The 19423-nt window shown below is 35.2% G+C and overlaps 2 protein-coding genes across 3 annotated transcripts; both read left to right on the forward strand.

The window, feature by feature from the left end:
* The first annotated feature begins 4415 nt into the window (after positions 1 to 4415).
* On the forward strand, positions 4416 to 7040 carry LOC140146309 (uncharacterized). Its single transcript, XM_072168107.1, has one exon. The coding sequence runs from the start codon at positions 4790 to 4792 to the stop codon at positions 6980 to 6982; it is 2193 nt and encodes a 730-aa protein (XP_072024208.1). The 5' UTR covers positions 4416 to 4789; the 3' UTR covers positions 6983 to 7040.
* Positions 7041 to 13983: 6943 nt separating this feature from the next.
* Positions 13984 to 15597, forward strand: LOC140136160 (uncharacterized). 2 transcript variants are annotated; one of them, XM_072157879.1, is made up of 2 exons: positions 13984 to 14561; positions 14664 to 15597. In XM_072157879.1, exons 1-2 carry the CDS (start codon positions 14060 to 14062, stop codon positions 15542 to 15544), a joined length of 1383 nt encoding a protein of 460 aa, XP_072013980.1. In that variant the 5' UTR covers positions 13984 to 14059; the 3' UTR covers positions 15545 to 15597. The 2 variants fall into 2 exon arrangements, with proteins under 2 accessions (XP_072013980.1, XP_072013972.1); XM_072157871.1 differs by having other exon boundaries at positions 13984 to 15597.
* The last annotated feature ends 3826 nt before the right edge of the window (positions 15598 to 19423 follow it).

Consider the following 19423-nt stretch of genomic DNA (forward strand, 5'->3'; position numbering starts at 1 on the left):
CCAAACTAGGTGTAAGAAATTTAATTTCTCATCAGAAAACACAAATCACAGCCAGTGGGAGAAACAGTAACCATAATTTAAAGGTCAAGCTTCATGCCATATAGTGAGATGTTATATATTGTTCATTTTATTTATTTATTTATTTATTTATTTATTTATTTATTTATTTATTTATTTATTTATTTATTTATTTATTTATTATTTATTTTTGTTTATTTATTTGACTATTTGATTAGTTATTCATTTATTTATTTATTTATTTATTCATTATTTATTTGTGTTCATTTATTTGACTATTTGATTGATTGTTCAATTATTTATTTAGCATTTATTTATTTATTTATTTATTTATTTATTATTATTTATTTATTTTGTTTATTTATTTGACTTTGATTAATTATTTATTTAGTATTTATTGATTGATTGATTGATTTGTTTTTTAATTTATATATTTATATATTTATTGATTGATTGATTGATTTATTGATTTTTTTTAAATTTATATATTTATTTAGTTAGTTAGTTATTTAGTTATTTATTTATTTTCCTTTATTTATTTTAGTATGCCTGTCAAATATCAAAAGACTTGGGAACATTAAAATCATGGGAATGCCTTGAGGGATCGACTAGGTCTCATCATCAGTATAGATGGATCGATCCCAGTGCCATCATTTCCTGCAGAACCCTGATATCGATGGGTCAGTGCAAGAAGATATCACCTGCAATAGCTGCCAGATGTTATATTTTAGTTGTGTACCGTAGAATATATGTGGAAATTGTCAGTTATCTAATAGGGGAGCTATTACATATATGGTATTCTTGCATTGTTATAAAAATATATAAAGACTGCAAACCTAACCTCAAATAAAGTAATCCATAGAGAATTTTGTTCTGCGTATTCTGATACCTCATTCGGCACGATGCCACTTTATTCCTAAGTTGAATAAAAAAAGAGAGAATTTCAAAAGTGACACATCAGATATTTCCTCCTTCAGGGCGATTCCTGTTGCTTTTTGTAACGGGTTCATTACAGCACTGTTGCAATGCTTTCTTTTTTCATTCAAATTGATATAATTTGGGAAAATATCGCATCGTGCAGAATATGGTATCAAAATACGCAGAATAACCTTCTATTGACTACTTTATTTTGGTAATTTAGGAAGTGTCTTGAAGGCTTGAAATGTACGGATACTTTGTGTGCGCAGTATATCTAAGGCATCATATTACAGGCATCGTTGTTCCTATCATCCGGTGAAATACCGTAAAACCTCGTCTACAAGCATATAGTGTTTTCGATGAAAGCTAAATTAATACGATACATGTGTTAATATGCCAATACAATAAATTGGTCTTACAATAATAATTGTTTGTATATGCTTGGATCTGTAATTTATTTGCTCAAACTCCATAATGGCGCCTGGATTAATTTAGCTTTCATCAGAAGTACTCTACATGCTTGTAGACGAGGTTTTACGGTATTTGATTACTCAAAAAATGTAATACTGTCTAACTTTTTTGCTTATTTGGTCCTTTGTATGTAATCTCTAAAATCAACTTTGTAATAAATGCATACCATTGTCCTTAACTTCTGATTGTAGTCGTAGTTCGTATAGCAACGAGTTTGTTGTATTTTTATATTTTTATTACAATACACTGGATCACTTGGGAGACAGGTGTTTCTGAATTGATTTGCTCACAAAGTCAAAATGCTGTATCTACATGCAAATAACATGACAGATACTACACTTTGATTTCGGATACACAAACTTTAAATCAGTCTGTCCCAAAGTAAAAGGCGATATCTGGTAGCAATTTAAGCAAAGCTTGTACAAGGCAGAAATTATATTGTTTACCAAAGTAAATGTATGTTACTTTATTTGTGTATGTGTAAATATTTCTGTGATATCATATAATATCGCAATTTTCAACTTCTGGGGAATTGTCTTGTTTATATAGTATCTGATATAACTTTGCAATCAACGTGTAAATAAGAATTTTACTCTTTAAGGTTAGCAGCTATTTTAAACTGTTGTGATTTGGTAGTTCTGAGCATTTTGCGAATGGTAGTGAGCTTTGGCAAAAATTGCATTGATCATTTCATAGCGAGTTATAAAAGAATTCAATTACCACCGATATACTTTTGTAGGTCCTGTGGTTCTTCAGTTATGTTGTAAAGAGGTCTGAAACAACAACATTTTGTAAAACGTACATAAATCGTTAACAACAATAAATCAAGTAAGTTTTCAAAGTATATGATTTGTTGAATGAACTTTTACATCAAAGTGTCATTTTTCAATAATATTGATTTAGATGATGAAAATCGATTTACATTCTTATTCCAAGAGTTCAATAATCCATCGGCTTGGTTATATGACTGTTTATGGCATTAATCAACAAATTATATGGATTCTATGTTGGAATTTGATGTGGCAGTCATATCTATATCATTGAAAACTGATGGGTACCAATCATTTTGTATGAGCTTTCGTTTGATGCCAAAGTCTCAATTTTGATATGGTAGCGTGAGGGATGAGGCTGCTAATCGGGACATCCACCTTTAAGTTTATTATCTTGTATTTGTATAACGTACATATTATAATGGCAATTGTAATGGGTTATTCCAGTTGAAATCCACACCCCTGTGGAAGATTGTACAGGGGAGTATGTTTTTCAAATGTAATTGGTCAGAGTTGATCATTTTGAAACTTATACTCCCCCCTATTATTGTTTTACCTATATCTTCCACAACTGGAGTGAGTATTTCAAATGGAAGTTACCAAATTGTCTATTCTATTCACAACTCACATTCCCTGTGTAAGACTTTAGCTAAATCGTCCTTATCTTATTATCACCCTTGTATCTTATTAAAGTAGCATTATAATAGAGATATTCAATTTTTGTTCTCTCTACTTCATTCTCGATTGAAAATTACTTCATTAAACTAATAAGACAGTAAAAGAGACATAGTGAAAATAAATTTCAATCAGTATTTTGTAGAAAAGAAGGAAATAAAAAGTGCATGGATTCCAATTCAAACGTAAGAAAAGGTACTATTGAAATTGACCTTTTACAGAAATATTTTGCAAAACAAAATTCTTAGTTCCATTTGAGTTATCACATTTATTTTGAGTCATAAAATTATAATCTGTTTGCTATATAGGCCTACTTTGATCAGAACCAAATAAACAGACAAACAAAGAAACAAACAACAATCAGAATCTGAGCAACTGGTATGGCCTGATCGCAACGTATACTCTGATCCAGGGGGTTGGTGTGGGTAGGGTGTGCCGCTGATAATTTGAAAGTGGACCCATCAATATACCAATTTTGTCAAGACATCTGGACTCATTCATATACCAAAAGTCAAAATTTTAAACCAAACTTAACACAAATTGTTTTAGTTGTCAACTTTTCCCATTTTTTTGGGAGGGGGGGATATTTCCAAAATTTTGACTACAGTGAGGCTATTGGGCTATTTTCCGGAGGGGAAAATGAGAAAAGTTTGAAAAAAGAACCCATCCATATAATAAAATTGACCTCGAAAATGGGGTCACTTATTATACCAAAATGCCGAAAATGCTACCCATGTTTGTAACACGTCCCCGGCCTCGTATTGTCATTTGTACTGAGTAACCCCCCCCCCCCCGGGCTCTGATCTGATCCAAACACTATTAGAAAAAAAGGTGAATCCAGAGTGTGGAAGTATAGTGGCGTAACGGTATGAGCTTCTAGTCATGCTCAAAAGAATACGGATTCGAACTACGGCGCAGCGATGTCATCGTGTTGTGCACTTAAAAGTAACAACCTTCACTTTCATTACTTCTCACCCTCGCAGTTGTGTAGAATGTATGGTGACGGGATACAGACATGAAGGTACTAAAGGTTACTGTGCGAGATGAATGAATGACGAAATCCACACCACACCACTGAGTGGAATCAATATAATATGACCACTCATGGGCAACGCCATTTTAAAAATCTATTTGGGCAATGTGACGTCACGATGCGTGAAGTATAGCCACGATGATGTCACATTTTCCCTGACAATGTTTGAAAATGGCGCCTCCCATAAGTGATATATTTTAATATTTTTTTTACCAAAACAAGACTTAAATATGGTGATTTTTAACTAAAGATATCTTTTATAACAAAATACGGGTGCCTAAATCATGGCGTTGTTTTCCTTTAAAACAAATAAGTTCATGTACCTCGTGCATCAAAAGGAAGAATAAAGTTCACGTTTATTTGACAGTAACGGAGGTTATTAAGTCTCGAGTTTGTTTCCTGTACATAATGGTAAAGCACATTTCCAAGTCCATTTTGAATACAGTGAACGGAAATGTGACCAAATACCAGTTTTAGTTCCTCTTACATGCACAGCATTGTGCTTCACAATTCTCAACAGTCATACAAGTTGTGTCAGATCGCGGTATGATGTAAATTTGATCATTTGGTCACTTACTTAAATCACATACAATAACGCTGAAACACTAGCTGCAGTAATGTCCAATACAATGATTTTATGAATCGGAAAAGGTACAACTAAATTCGAGCTGGATCCATCGGAGTAGACTGTGAAATCCCCACATTTGTTTTCATCGGTTATCGGCTACAAATAAATTCACTTTGCATTGGTCGGAGAAGACTGCAAAATCAGTCAATTTTCGGTTCTAATCAGGTATCTGCTACAACTAAGAACGCTTTGGGTCATAGTAGACTTGCAAAATTAAGACCGTCTTTGTTCGTATCAGCTACATTCAGATTTCTTCATCCACTTTTGGATAACGCAATGGCTGTCTTTGTTATCAAGTTTGTGTTCATCTTCTATATTGCCATGGCAACATTGGATGATGTAAACTGTCAATTTCCAATAACCATAAACGGAATCCAAGAGATTCGCGCTCTCCTGGAAAATGTCACTGATACATCTGTCAACATTTCTTCAATTCTTCCAGGCATTGGAAGTTTGTTGAAGAATCAGGAGGGCTTGCAGACCTTGAACAACCTCCTACTGCTGAATAACACTGTAATTGCAGATGAGATGTCAAACATACTTGCACAAATCCAAGGTTTTTTGCTGCACAATCTAGAAAAGGAGCAGTGGAACCATGGTGAAAACATGGATTTACTTCAAAATCAACTGAGAAACCAGGATCACATAATCGATTTGATACTAGCCCATCTGAGTTCACAACATGATTTCCATAATGAGACAATGCGCATACTGCAGACTCAGCACCATACCATGGGACAGATTGTTGCAACTCACGTTAAGAACTCAAATGCCCTGACTAAAATTGGAGAAACTCAAACGAAAATAAGGATTCTTCAGTTTCAAACAGCAGCAACCCAAACTCAGATTCTGGATACCCTGACTCAGATGAGTGAAACTCAATCGCAGATAGCAGGAACTCAAGTCCAGACGTTAAACATCTGGACTCATATGGCTGAAAACCAAACGCAAATGACGACAACTCATTTCGAAAGGAATCAGAACACCCCATCAAATATCACAACACAAAAGACAGTTGTTAACACTCAAATTGCTGGGAATCCAAACAATCTGACTAAGACACATGAACATGAAGCCGACACTTCCAATACATTAAACCAGATAAAGGAAACGCAAATGCAGATGGCAAAAACGCAAACGCAGATGAACGATACTCAAACCCAAATGGCTGTAACTCAGAATCAGATGTTACTAACCATAAGTCAAATGCGTGACTCACAGTCTGAGACTGTAAATATACTGAGTCGGATAGATGAAACCCAAACGGAAACTGCAGCAACTCAAACTCAGACACTTAATACATTGAATCAACTGAGCGAAACCCAAACCCAGGTGGCGGTAGATCAAGCCCAGATACGCAGTACTTTGACTGAGATGAGCCACACCCAATCACAGATGGCAAATTCTTTCAACCAGGTAGTAACCCTTCTGCAGATGCAAACTCAGCAGCTGCAGAACATGTCATCCACCATGGATACTGTAGTGTCTGTACTAGAGAAGCAGCAAGAAACTCTAGAGAATATTTCCCAGTCATTACCAACAGTACTAAACCAGCAAGCCACTCAGATTGAACTTTTGAACACACAAATACTGGCTGAGAAAAACGACTGCCCTGATACTGACTCTCAAGATCAATTGGACCAAGCTCTAACAGCTTTAATAGTCACAGAAGCAGCAATGACTACTGAAAAAATGAAGGTAATCACTGGAGAAGCTGAGGCATGGACTACTACAGCAGCTGATGTGTCCATTGAAGCATCTGAGATGACCACATCAGACGGAGATGACAAGATCACTTCTCCATATTTACATGATTGTTCCGAGCTTGCTTCCCAAAAAGAATACCCTTCTGGAATCTACACAATCACTCCCAACCAAGGCTCATCATATGAAGTATATTGTGAAATGGAAACTGATGGCGGTGGTTGGACTGTATTCCAGCGAAGATTTGATGGATCGGTTAATTTTTTTCGGAATTGGTCTAATTACTCACAAGGGTTTGGGAGCTTAGATGGAGAATTTTGGTTAGGGCTGGAACTCGTTCACCTTCTGACTTCCTCATCAAATCAATCTTGGGAACTGAGGATACAACTACAGGATTTCAGTGATGACACAGCCTACGCACATTATCAGCCATTTAGCATTGGTGATGAAGCATCTAATTATAGACTTACATTTGGGGCCTACAGTGGTACTGCTGGGGACGCTATGACTAACTTCAACAACAACATGCCTTTCTCCACCTACGATAAAGACAATGATGTCTATAATGGAAACTCTGTTGATATAAACTGTGCTCGTTTGTTTCAAGACGCCTGGTGGCACAGCACCTGTTCTCTTTCGCACCTAAATGGCCAGTATCTAGATCATAGAGGATACAGTACCTCAATCGGAATCTGGTGGTACTCCTGGAAATCATCTTCCGAATCCCTCAAGGCCTCCACCATAATGATGAGACCTATTCAATAGATAGATTACGGTATGACACTGTCCTGTACGGATTCTTACCGAGTTTAATACATTAGAAATGCCGATTACATTTATTTATTTATTTATTTATTTACGAAGTAGATAAGGCTGACTTGCCAGTAAACAAAGTGCTCGATCCGTAAGGAGAGCGTAAGTATAAACAAAAGTAATGCAAAAATTTAATTTTTATGCAACTGGCAGTTTCATCCATGATGGAATCATCAGGCATACTGATCTTAAAACTACATTACAAGCACACACATATAAATACAATCGTTATACACTTGACATAAACTGCTTGAACTTAAGCTACAATAGTCCATCATAAAAAGAGTTGGTATCAAAATGCAAACATAAGGGAAAATACAAACTCATTGACTTTGGAGTAACATGACATTTTTCTTGGTTGGCCAAGTGGTTATTGACGGTTTTTCGCAACTTCAATCAACTCTTTTTATGATGGACTATTGTAGCTTAAGTTCAAGCAGTTTATGTCAAGTGTATAACGATTGTATTTATATGTGTGTGCTTGTAATGTAGTTTTAAGATCAGTATGCCTGATGATTCCATCATGGATGAAACTGCCAGTTGCATAAAAATTTAATTTTGCATTACTTTTGTTTATATTTATTTATTTATTTATTTATTTATTTATTTATTTATTTATTTATTTATTTATTTATTTATTTATTTATTTATTTATTTATTTATTTATTTATTTATTTATTTATTTATTTATTTAATGATTTGTTTATTTATTGTATAAAAAGGTCTCATCATCATCATGGATGCACTTGAGCTATAGAAGGATTGCTCCCTTTTCCTGTGCCATCGTTTCCTGCAGGACCAAGATACGCAAGAAGACCCACATCTGCAATAGCTGCCAGGTCTCATATTTGTAGATGTTTACAATATAGAACAGGTAGAACTGTCAACTGTCTATAGGGCAGCTATTGCAGATAATGCCTTCTTGCAAACTCCTCGATATATCCCATTCTGTTCCCAAAATGTGTTATAAAATTCACATGAAAGACTGTATGGTCTGATCTGTCTATAAAAATCAAACCAAATCAAATAAAAAATAAAGCAAACAAATAAACACACCAAAACAAACAAACAAACAAACAGAATGATTCAAACACAATATCCTTTGAGGCACAAACAATGGATTGGAGGAGTCGCACCTCCTGGTGACAGTGTCTTGATGCTTCTGACTCTTCAAGGCTAGCCCATTGGGTCTATTTCTTTTTTCCTTTTATACGTATTGTGTAATTTTACTTTTTTCATGTAATTTAGCCGAATTTGTAAAATAAGAAAATAAAGTAGGCCTATAAATAGTTTGATTGTTTTTTACCTAAATCATAAAAATCACTTTTTTCGACCCGGAGTATTTCTTCCAATAATTAATCAAATTAAGCTACGATTTATATTCTAATTCAGACTCAGATATCTCAGGCATCATAGAGCAGGTACCATTATTCCCGCCGTCTGGTAAAATATTTGGTTGCTTAAAACATGTAAAACTGACTAAAATTTTGCTTATATTATAACTATTGTACATTGTATAATTTCTTAACAACTTCGTATTTTCATCAGTTTTACTTACCTCCGGTTGTAGGCGTAGTTCTTAGTCAAAGATTTGTATAGAATTTTAATTGTAGTCAGTTTGTGTAAAGAAGCGGGCTGTAATACGTGTATAGCAAAGCCAAGAGGCCCATGGTTTGTTAGAGTTATCTAACATGAGGTTCATATTTTACCATCTGACACACCAATGAGAGGCGTAACCAGAGAGGGGGGCAGGGATTATTCCCCAGTCAGGACCATTGCCATCCCCCGCCCCGGGGTGACAATTTATACAGGTATCGTATATACTTTCCGACCCCCTGACATGCCCCTTGACTCCACCTCATCAACTAGGCCATTCACTCTGATGATGGCCGTCGCGACGGTGTCCGAAACTGTCCGATCAATAATTATGAATTTAATTTGTCAATATGAACGTCATGTTCTATAAAGTATCATTTGTTTTAAGTGTATTAAATCTATATTTTGAAACATAGAAAATGTCCAAAAATATGGACAAAACGTTCACGATGCCGTATTTGGCAACTATAATATATCCATTTAGCTTATGTTATATAACTATACTTTTAAAGAAATTATTGTCTTTTGGGGACGGATCACCAACAAAAAGAGAACATGCTATTGTAAGCCAATCTGCCTCCCATGTCAAAGCGCAGAATATACGAACTAATTATTAAATTTTGATTTTGAATGAAATAATATTTTTAACAAATACATGTAATACAGCAAAAGAGAAAAATGTTGTGAACAAAGTTTCGTGATTTTGTAAAAAGAAGCACATAAAAAGTGGATTCCAACCCAGCAAACACAAAACGTTTTCAACATCATTCGCAAAAGGTTATATAAGGTTGTCAGAAAACGTTTAAATGTCGGGTTATATAAAGGGTATAGTATATTAAGAGTATGAAACGTTTTCATAACCTTAAAAAACATTTTTTGATAATCTACTGCTCAGCAAACAAAAATGTTTTACAGAAAACGTTTAGATGTCGGGGAAGATAAAGGGTATAAAAACATTTTAATAACATTCCCAAAACATTCTTGAAAACTTGATACAAAACATTCTAAACAAAATATTAAATGTTTGCCCAAAATATTAGTTTTAAAAACGTTTTCATGACCTTTATATAACCCGACATTTAAATGATATTAAAAGGTTTTGAAAAAACCTTTTAAGAACATTTCTGTGTTTGCTGGGTTCAAATATTTTAACATAATGTTATTTAAGTATTGACACAATATTTGGCCAAAATGTTTGCAAAAATAGTTTACAATAACATTTTTTGAAAACATTTAAAGATATTGTTGTAGTGTGTTTTTCATACAAAACGTTTTAAAACGTTATTATGACCTTTATATAACCCGACATTTTAATGTTATTAAAACGTTTTTACCTAAACCAAAAGCCAAAATATAACTTATTTAAAACGTTTTTAAAACGTTTTTGTGTTTGCTGGGAAAGCAAACGTGATCAAATTGCTGTTGAACTTAACTTTTAATATATAAATAGGCTTTAGTTTACCAAACGCGATTCGTGGTTCCACCTACATGTATAAGCTATCATATAAAACCGTACATTTTGAGTCGTAAATATTTACTACACTTTGATCAGCGCCAAACAAGCAAATAAAAACAAATAAGTAAACAAAAACAGCGAACAAACAAACAAAATAATCCTAGTCTGAGCCCAACTGACAATGCTACATTCAACACTAAAATCCTGTTAAATTCTGATCCCTATCTTTCAACGATTCAACAAATCTAACGAAGAGCGTAGCCTAAGTCATCCGAAGGAGAAGGCTGGCAACAATTTGATTGAGAGGGTACTGCCTATTTATGGGGTCAATAGAAAATTACATTAATCCACTTTGTTTGGAAGTTGCAGCGAACAAACAAACAAAATAACGATCCAGGCCTGATCTAGGGTAGTCTAATATATTCGCTCTTGAATTATAGCCTGTGAAGCGTACATGATGTGCAGGCATTGTCAAAAGAAAAGTATTTTTCATGAAAAATCCAGGTCTTCTACTGTTGATGAATTGATGAATAATATATCAGTGTTGAATGAAGTTGGATCTACTGCTGAGAGCAAGGTTAATGAAGTAGTAGCTATCTACTACTAACAATAGGTTTGATGAAGTAGCTATCTACTGCTGATAGTGGAGTTGATGAAGTAGCTATCTACTGCTGATAGTAGGTTTGATGAAGTAGCTATTTACTGCTGATAGTAGGTTTAATGAAGTAGCTAGCTACTGCTGATAGTAGGTTTAATGAAGTAGCTATTTACTGCTGATAATAGCTTTGATGAAGTAGCTATTAACTGCTGATAGTAGGTTTGATGAAGTAGCTATAAACAAGACTAGTATACAGGGGCGTAGCCAGCTTTCTTGGTCAGGGGGGGCAAAATAACATTTTTGGGGCACAGACGAAAAAAAATGCAGTTGCATCATACAATACATAGAGACTGTAGGTCTTCGAGCTTCCCGAAAAGGGCCTTATTGGGATGATGTGTATTTTACACTATTTTCGCCCATTATCCGGCTAAAAAAGGGCTTTATTGATACAATGTGCGGAAAAATTTTGTATTTTACACTATTTTGGCCCTGAATTTTGCTAGAAAGGGATCCTTGCCCTTTTTCTTTCCTTTGCCCTCCTGATTTTCTCTTTCATTTTTTGGCAGGGGGGCACTTTTTCTTTCATTTTTTGTCAGGGGGGCACTCTGCCCCCCCCCCTGCCCCCCCTGCCCCCCGCTGGCTACGCTACTGCTAGTATACGTAAACCAATTTCGGAAGGGTTGAATATAATGATTTGGGATTCAAAATTGGGGTATTTGAGATATTCTGTGGGTAGATATCAATACATTGTAGACCCATATGTGATAGTGGTATATATGAACTAATTATCTACTGCTGATATTGGATTGTATTCACATTAATACCGGACACAAACTTAAGGCGAGTGGGATGGCAGGAGCCGTATTTGACCCGTTTTAGCCATTAATCTAAAATAATTGCATTTTACTTTTTAATATAAATATATTTGATCTTATAACCCTGCGCTTGGACAAGCTAAGAAGAAGAAGATTTTATAGGAAATGATCAAAGGAAGCCAATACTCGCATTTATATTTCCATAGGTCTTGCGGTTCTTGAGTTAAGGCTAGTAATATATCAAAACGAAATTTTAGGCATAATCCCCCTCCAATGAATAATCATGCAATGAGGCGGAAACGACGCTCCTTATGTCAAGCCTTGAGATCTCCTTTATCTTTATCTTGAATGTCAGCTGTATGTATCTCAATTGAGTTAACGCCGCTAGGTTATGCTCCCCGATCCTACCCGCCTTAAAATTAAGAACCATGTGACAAAAATTACCAATTACCTCACTAAGTCACAAGTATGTTTTAATTCATCCCTGGGATTCCGATACCACGTTTTCCTTTGTGTCAATGTATTAAACTTCACAGAGACCCATCGTCATAATATTTTTGTAAGTTATCAATCTCCAGGTACTTTTGACAACACCCACTATTCATAGTGATATACTTCTGTTCATTGTCATACACTTGTTAAAGGTGGGTGACCCGATTGACAGCCTCATCCCCCACTTAACCCCATCTAAATGCAGGTTTTGGCATCAGGTAAAAGGCCGTATTTTTCTTATTAACATATTGAAATTAGGCTTTCCAAATCGGTATATTTCCGGAGAAATCACACACAAAAAAAACTGTCAAATTAGTCTCGGCTGTGGTATACCACGTTTTTACATCGATTTGAAATTCCGAATTTCAATATGTTAAGGCGATTTAATACCCTGATTTTCATCAGTACCCATCTTCTTTTTTTTTGTTGCAAATTTATAAAGTATATAAATATGTTCATCATCTCATGTCCTGAACTTATAAAATATCTCTACATACAAAGTGGTTTTAAACCATTTTAGAAAATCATTTTAGCCCTATATATTTTTTTGTTTACTGTATCCTGGTAACTGAGATGTGTGTTTCATAACAAACCATAATTGATTTTATTGAACATGTCCAAGTAGAATACATGAATAGAATACATTAAATCCTTTGTTATACTATCTATAGAAATATACTCACTGATTATAACACTGAATAAATTAAATAGGCCTAAATAATCTCTTCCACATAGACAATTTAATACTACACCATGTTTGTATCTTCTATAATATGTTGTTAGGAAAAGAGATTAAAAAAGGCTATAAGGTCATCAAAGGTCAGGTTATAGGTCAATTGGTTCAGGTCAAATTCAGGCATCAATTTTGAATACATGTGATAGTCTGTGATATCATACATGTCATAATGAGGCATCAATTTTGATATTATGTCTGTTACTGGATATATAATGGAAATGTGTGAGGTGGATATACTAAAATACCTTGGGATGTAAATGGTGAGTACAATTTAGATTGCCTAGTTGAGTTGGATTGGGCAAATAAATATAAAATAGTTACCAAAATCACAAAAATGAAGCTTACGGAAAACTACCTAATATGGTGGTATAGGTGACAAAAAATACAATCTTTTTCAACATTGCTGTAGTGTGGTTGTGGTAACCTGTTACCTATGGCTTAATTAAGTTTCAGTGACATAGTGTTGCAAGTTCAAAATACAAAATATAGCTCGACATTGAAAATAGAAGCATTTTAACCGGTTCGTTTTTGATAGTTGTGGAGCACCAAGTTCATGAAGTCATAAAAGAAATCAGGGACCACTTATTCCCATTTTACATATCAACATTATTTCCCTAATGTGTTAGCAACACATATCCAAAATTTTAACGAAATCCGTTGATAGTAAGCTTTCCAAAATGAAGTGAATTTAAATCATCAGTGATGTACCTCCTTTTGGCGTCTATCTTCAAAAGCATGTAAGCTACATTGATACAGATGCCACCAATAAAACGAGAAGATTTGCCCCTTCATTTTGCATACCACTTTGTCCAATTTTTTTTGGTAATTTCTTCACAAAATGCAAAAAAAAAAATTAATGGGTGTAGTACCCCCTTAATGCGAAAAATATGGTCTTTCATTTGATATCAATATATTACATGACCATGATGATTATCATTAATAAAAACACTGTAGATATGCAGTATCACGCTAATGTCAGTAATTCCGTTAGAAATTAGTCCCATTTACAAGAAACATTTACGTGTTCTTTTTGCATGAATGCTTGAAAGGGACAACATTTTATACGCAAGTTTTAAAGAATTCGATTTTTCAAATATATCGAGCCACCTTCCTTTAAGCAAGTCGGCGTGAACTTAACGACAAGAAACAAATGTTTCTAACCATGTGACCATTGTACTTACATGAACCGGGAAATAACAGGTAAAATATTATTTTATTGATGTAGTTGCAAAACTAGATTTGAAGCATTAGTGCGTCAACGTAGGCATAAGCAGTGCATAAATTATCAATATCTACAAGTATTTGAAATATTGTTATCAATATTGAAGAAGTCATCATGGCAGTATCTATGATTAAGTTTGTAGCCATCTTTGTCATTACCATGGCAACACTTGGTGGAGTTAATGGACAGATAACAGCTATAGCCAATGAACTTCTGCAGACTAACTCTCTGCTGGCAAATGTCACCGATACATCGATTGATATAAGCCAAACCCAGGCGCAGATACTAGCGGCACAAACTGAGACTCAAAATACTCTGACCGATATCAGCCAAACACAGACACAGACTCTTGAAACTCTGAATGCGATGGCAAATACATTCAACCAAGTAGCTTCTCTCCTAGAGATACAAAGTCAACAGCTACATAATATGACAGTTGCTATGAATACCATGGTGTCTTTACTAGAAAACCAACAAGACATTCTTCGTAACATCTCACGCTCTTCACCAACAGCTTTGGACCCACGAATCCATCAGACTTATCCACCAGATCAATCTATTGAAAGTAGTAGCTCTAATGATGCTACCAGTGAGAAACCAATACAGACTACAACAGGTATGACCACTGACACAGCGGATATGTACACTGAACTTGGATCCGATATGACCTCTGAAACAGCTGATGATACCAGTGAGAAACCAATACAAACTACAACAGGTATGACCACTGGAACAGATGGTATGACCACTGGAACAGCTCGTATGACCACTGGAACAGCTCGTATGACCACTGGAACAGATGGTATGACGATTGAAACAGCTGGTATGACCCCTGCAACAGCTGGTATGACCACTGGAAGAGCTGAGATGACCAACACAGACGTACCCCAGACGACCACTACTGCAGTGATAAGTGCGCCTTCTATACAGAACTGCTTTGATCTAGTTTTCTTTCGAAATATTAATTACCCTTCTGGAATCTACTCAATCACTCCTCCTAATCAAAACTCTTCATATAATGCATATTGTGACATGGACTTCGAGTATGGTGGATGGACTGTATTGCAGAAACGATTTGATGGATCGGTTGATTTTCATCGCTCATGGTTTGCCTGGAATGATTATAAAGGGGGATTCGGAAGCTTTGATGGAGAGTTTTGGTTAGGGCTGGAACTCGTTCACCTTCTGACTTCCTCGTCGGGTCAATCTTGGGAACTGATGATACAACTACAGGATTTCAATAATGACACAGCCTACGCGAGGTATCAGTCATTTAGCATTGGTGATGAAGCATCTAATTATAGACTTACCATTGGGCGCTACAGTGGTACTGCTGGGGATTCATTATATTATCATAACAATAAGCCTTTCTCAACCTTCGATCGGGATAATGATCGCTCGTCCTCTAATAACTGTGCTAGAGATAGAGAAGGTGCCTGGTGGTATTATTCTACCTGTGGTTACACCAACCTGAATGGCATGTATCTAGGTCCAGGTCCTACAGAAAGAAACGATCTCACAGGAATGTTCTGGTATCACTGGAAATATTCGCAATCCCTGAAGTCATCGATCATGATGATGAGACCTTTAACATATTAAAACCTTAATCACTATTTTAAAATCTGAAGAAGTTAGTTGTTGTTGTTGGGTTTTTTTTTTTTTTTCAGTTAAGGTAGACATTGTACAATCTCGTATTAATTAATTAATTCATTCATTTATTCATTCATTCATTAAAATTATACAGTTAATAATTACTTTTTTTTTTTTTATTTTTTTTATTTTTTATTTATTTTTTATTTATTTATTTATTTATTTATTTATTTATTTATTTATTTATTTATTTATTTATTTATTTATTTATTTATTTATTTATTTATTTATTTATTTATTTATTTACTTTTTACATCATCATGGTGGATGAACTTGAGCTATTGAAGGATTGATTCCTTTTCCAGTGCCATCGTTGCCTTCAAGACTTAGATATAAGGCCAAAAAATGTTGCGTTGCCCTCAAGTGGAAAAAATGGGAAGGTTGGGTTGGTCGGTCGATCAATCTTTTTATAAACTTTCACTTTTTATAATGGAAGACCGAATTAAAAAAAAAACTAGTTTGCGTCTGACGTCAGGGCAAAGGCGCGACGTGATTGGTTGCTGACCTGCGCAGTACGGCATTTTGGATCTGGTTGACAGGACGTCATACGCAAACTAATTCCGTTTTTTAAAGTTGCAAATCTTTTAAAAACTAGATTGTCTCAGCAGCAGGGGACATTAGGCTGTCATGTGCATCTAGGTGTAGAGGCTTATCCTCTTATTCCCACTTGAGCATTCTCAAGTACACTTAAAGTGTTTTGGTCTCCTGGTCAAGTCAGTTTTAATTTAGGGGTTGTTGTTATGTTGTTATAGCAACAAGCTCAGTTTTTCTGTCCAGTCAGCTGTCACTTTAGTGGTGTGCAGCCATTCAGGTCTCCTGTCTTATTTTTTAATTCCTTTGTTATGTCCATAGTTCTCCTAGTGATGCACTTGCAATTGTTCCTTCGATCTTGATGGACCAAAAATCCACCCACCCTCCCAAAAGCTGGAAGGGTGATTCAGTAACTAAATATGGTTAAAGATACTCCAATAAAATGGTATGTCCAAATATGCTGCTTTATGCTTAAAAATAGAGGCTTTGTATGGAATTTCTTGAAATCTTGAAGAATATCATTAGTAGATTGTCTCCACTTTCTACTGCGTTTTATAGAAGGGGAATGAATGCTTTGTATGGAGTTTCTTCAAAACCTGAAGAATCTCGTCTGTAGATTGTCTCCACTTTCTACTGCGTTTTATGGTGTTTGAATGTGTTACGGAGTTTCTTCGAAACCTGAAGAATCTCGTCTGTAGATTGTCTCCACTTTCTACTGCGTTTTATGGTGTTTGAATGTGTTATGGAGTTTCTTCAAAACCTGAAGAATCTCGTCGTTAGATTGTCTCCACTTTCTACTGCGTTTTATGGTGCTTGGATGTGTTAAGGATTTTCTTCAAAACCTGAAGAATCTCGTCTGTAGATTGTCTCCACTTTCTACTGCGTTTTATGGTGTTTGAATGCGTTACGGAGTTTCTTCGAAACCTGAAGAATCTCGTCAGTAGATTGTCTCCACTTTCTACTGCGTTTAATGGTGCCTGGATGTGTTAAGGATTTTCTTCAAAACCTGAAGAATCTCGTCTGTAGATTGTCTCCACTTTCTACTGCGTTTTATGGTGTTTGAATGTGTTACGGAGTTTCTTCGAAACCTGAAGAATCTCGTCTGTAGATTGTCTCCACTTTCTACTGCGTTTTATGGTGTTTGAATGTGTTATGGAGTTTCTTCAAAACCTGAAGAATCTCGTCGGTAGATTGTCTCCACTTTCTACTGCGTTTTATGGTGCTTGGATGTGTTAAGGATTTTCTTCAAAACCTGAAGAATCTCGTCTGTAGATTGTCTCCACTTTCTACTGCGTTTTATGGTGTTTGAATGTGTTACGGAGTTTCTTCGAAACCTGAAGAATCTCGTCAGTAGATTGTCTCCACTTTCTACTGCGTTTAATGGTGCCTGGATGTGTTAAGGATTTTCTTCAAAACCTGAAGAATCTCGTCTGTAGATTGTCTCCACTTTCTACTGCGTTTTATGGTGTTTGAATGTGTTACGGAGTTTCTTCGAAACCTGAAGAATCTCGTCGGTAGATTGTCTCCACTTTCTACTGCGTTTTATGGTGTTTGAATGTGTTACGGAGTTTCTTCGAAACCTGAAGAATCTCGTCAGTAGATTGTCTCCACTTTCTACTGCGTTTAATGGTGCCTGGATGTGTTAAGGATTTTCTTCAAAACCTGAAGAATCTCGTCTGTAGATTGTCTCCACTTTCTACTGCGTTTTATGGTGTTTGAATGTGTTACGGAGTTTCTTCGAAACCTGAAGAATCTCGTCGGTAGATTGTCTCCACTTTCTACTGCGTTTTATGGTGTTTGAATGTGTTACGGAGTTTCTTCGAAACCTGAAGAATCTCGTCAGTAGATTGTCTCCACTTTCTACTGCGTTTTATAGTGGGCTATTGGTTGCCTTCATGCTTTCCTCCCTTTCTGCTGCGTTTTTATACCAGGGTTATAAATGCTTTGTTGCTTATTTGGAGTATCTTTATTTACTTGGTTGTCAATACCAGTGGATTATATATCAGTAAATGGTTTAAGCATTGATGCCGTATCTTGCTGAATACAAAATGTTCGTTTGCTAGTGTTGGCATTGTTTATTCTTTTGGAGATTTCTAATTATTTAATTGCGGTTAAAAATGCTGTTTTCCAATCCAATCCTCTGTTTGATCCAAAGATGTATCTGTTTAAGATATGCTTAAGATTTGCTTAAGATGAAATTTGGTTAAATGTGATTCAGAAGTCAACTTTTGTTTGTCCAGCCTGTATGGTTGGCTTGTACACATTTTTTCCAATAATTTGTGTATTTATTGATTTATATGAAGATGATAAATAATTCCAAATGCTTGCTGCAATTAATCATCTCAATGTATATAATTTGTTTAATTGATATGAAATCTGTTATTATCTCAATATAGTCTTAATTTCTATGAGATTGTGAAATTATTATAGATAAGCTTATGTGTATTAAATGGTCCTCATGATCGTGGGGGCAATGCGGAGTCTATTCTTTGCGTTGTTGTGCTTTCCTGCTGTCTCGAGACAATCTTTTTTATTCGGTATTCAATTATAAACATCCCCACAAGTATTAATTTGTAATAAATAATGCTTCTTCCAGCCAAGCCTTTCAATAAAATATTAACTTTAAGTGAAAAAAATTAAACAAATACGACCCTGATTTTTCAGGATTTAGGGTCGGTCGTTGAGGGCAACACAACAATTTTTGTGGCCTATCCATCTGTAATAGCTGCCAGGTGTCATATTTTTATATGTGTACAGTATAGAATATAGAAATCGTAGAATATTTATAGGGCAGCTATTGCAGATAGGGTCTTCTTGCACTAGAGTGGCAAGTTTTCCGTGATTTAAAACTAAATTCCGTGATTTTCCGGGATGTAATTTCAATTCCGTGTTCACATTTGGGGTAAAAAGAAGTTACTTGCATTATCTTTTAGTTATTTTTTAATTTTTCTCAAGGAAAAAAACACGTTTACCGCGAATTTCCGTGTTTTCCGGGTTTTTTTTCTGAAATTCCGTGAATTTGTCCGGTTTTCCGTGACACGGAAAACTTGCCACTGACTAACCCTCGATATCTCCCAGTCTGTTCCCAAAATTTGTTTTAACCCCATGAGTACTACCTGCCGATCCAGCATTGCCTCTGATTGGTCAATTACATGATATCTTCATTTTAAACACCAATCAGAATGGAGCTTTGTAAATAGTTCACTCCAATTTTTTTTTTTTTTTTTTTTTTTTGCGTGGTGAAATTATTTTAACAATGTTGCTGATTGGTCCAATTGATAATGAAAACTTCTTTTT

This window comes from Amphiura filiformis, chromosome 2, assembly GCF_039555335.1.
Source record: "Amphiura filiformis chromosome 2, Afil_fr2py, whole genome shotgun sequence".
Lineage (NCBI taxonomy): Eukaryota > Metazoa > Echinodermata > Ophiuroidea > Amphilepidida > Amphiuridae > Amphiura > Amphiura filiformis.

Bases quoted from the DNA above. Each gene is read 5' to 3' on its own strand.
- LOC140146309 (XM_072168107.1), top strand. From the start codon at position 4,790: ATGGCTGTCTTTGTTATCAAGTTTGTGTTCATCTTCTATATTGCCATG.
- LOC140136160 (XM_072157871.1), top strand. From the start codon at position 14,060: ATGGCAGTATCTATGATTAAGTTTGTAGCCATCTTTGTCATTACCATG.